This window comes from Apteryx rowi, unplaced genomic scaffold (assembly GCF_003343035.1).
Source record: "Apteryx rowi isolate R43461 unplaced genomic scaffold, aptRow1 scaffold_264, whole genome shotgun sequence".
Taxonomy (NCBI): Eukaryota; Metazoa; Chordata; class Aves; order Apterygiformes; family Apterygidae; genus Apteryx; species Apteryx rowi.
The window spans coordinates 450,482-452,303 of NW_020449019.1; the positions used below are offsets into that span (position 1 = coordinate 450,482).

General features: G+C 48.0%; 1 protein-coding gene across 1 annotated transcript in view; it reads right to left on the minus strand.

Annotated features, from left to right (window-relative positions):
* Window positions 1-206: 206 nt before the first annotated feature.
* PURA (purine rich element binding protein A) overlaps window positions 207-1,822 on the minus strand; it is a 3,096-nt gene continuing 1,480 nt past the window's right edge. The window contains exon 2 of the mRNA XM_026067906.1: window positions 207-1,819. Within this exon, the coding sequence (XP_025923691.1) occupies window positions 1,127-1,819 (693 nt within the window). The 3' untranslated portion in view covers window positions 207-1,126. The remainder of the gene's footprint in view (window positions 1,820-1,822) is intronic.

The following is a 1,822-nucleotide window of genomic DNA, read 5'->3' on the forward strand; positions in this document are numbered from 1 at the left end:
TACACATAATAAAAAAAATATATTATGAACAATACAAGTACATCTCATATACACAATAATGACAATACGCCTACTTAGTTGTAAACCAAACAGGTGCAGAAAAATATGGGAGGAAATCTTTACTTTTTTTTTTCCTTTTTTTTCTTTTCTTTTTTTTTACTATTTGAATAACTTTGGTTCAAACGTAAAAATCACAAGTTAGCAAATTTCATTTAAATGCCTTTTTTAATAATTTTCTTCATGTTCACAGAAGTTTCACTGACCATTTTTATATGTTTAAGGTCCAGATGCAATGCATATTGTATAAAAGAGAGCACTTATTGTTTACCTTGCATGAATTAAACCTACGTACCTTTTAACTCTACAAACTTCTGCATAACATTTAGACAAAGCTCAGACACACAGCATGCCTAGCCCTCATATATATATACACATCTCTAATCACAGGTATATAGGGTGTCAAATATACTATAATAACCTCCATGTAAGGTTTTGAAATTTGGTAACAAAATGAGAAGAAAAAACTAAAAATATTATTTTACGTGTTCTAAAATATCTCTTTTTTGTGCTAAAGTCAAATGTTAGCTCAACATGAAAAGGACTTTTTTTTTATATAATTCAGCAATATTATAATCTTGACCATTTTTGCAAACACTTTTAATAATAATAGCTTAAACGTGTACAAAAGTTCTTGGTTAATTAGGGAAATAAACACTCAGTTCTTTATATTTTTAATCAAGTAGGAAACACAGTTCATATATAATGTTATTACTTTTTTTTGAAATTTTTTTTGTTTTGTTTGTTTGTTTTTAGCAGCTGCTTACTGTTTGATACGGTGGGTAAAGTGGAGGAACATCCAGCGATGGGTGGCAGGTCGGAGGAGTTGCTCGGCTGTCAGTTTGTGGAGGCTGTCGGGTGGGTGGTGCTCCCTTGGAGTTATGAACAGGTACATTTTTTTTGTCGTTTTTTGTCTGTTTGTTTTTCCTCTTTTTACGCTTTGTATTATTTCTCTCTCTGGTTGCGTGCCGCGGTCTCTCCGTTCTGTCCGTGACAGGCTCAGTCTCTGTGGGGGGTGTGTGTCTCTGTGCAGCAGGCAGGGAGGCAGCGAGGGCAGGCCGAGTCGGGATCAATCCTCCTCGGGCTCGTCGGCCTGCAGCAGGGCCCCGGGCGGCCCGGCGGCGGCGGCGGCGGCGCTGCTCTCCGCCTCGGGCTGCTGCTCGGCCCCGGCGCCCGCGGAGGCGGCGGCGGCGGCGCGCTTGTCCCGCTGCTTCTCCTGGATCTTCTTCATCTCGTCCGAGTACTTGCAGAAGGTGTGGCCGAACTTGGCCCACACCTTGTAGGGGACGGTGATGGAGTTGCGGTAGGTGGGCTTCACCTCGCTCACCCGCATGAACACGCCGTACTTGTTGGAGCCCACGTCGAAGAAGAAGCGCTTGTTGTCCACAGTCAAGGAGGTGCCCTCGGGCAGCTCGGCCGGCTCCTCCTCCACGCCGTAGTCGTCGATGAGCTTGGCCAGGGCGTCGCGGAACTCGATGAGCCCCTGCGCCGGCAGCGCGATGGTCTGGCCCTGCGTGGAGCCCAGCCCCGGGCCGCGGTTGACGGTCTGGCGGATGCGGAGGAAGCGCCCGCGCTGGTTCTCCTTCAGATCCATGTAGTACTTGCGGTTCTCCCGCACCAGGAACTCGCTCTTGAGGGCCCGCCGGGGCCCAGGGCCAGCGCCGTCCTCGCCGGCGGGGCCCGCGGCCTGCGCCAGCTGCTCGGGGCTGGAGGGCCCCAGCTGTGCGTAGTGCTCGATGAAGTCGCCCAGGTAGTCGCGGAACTC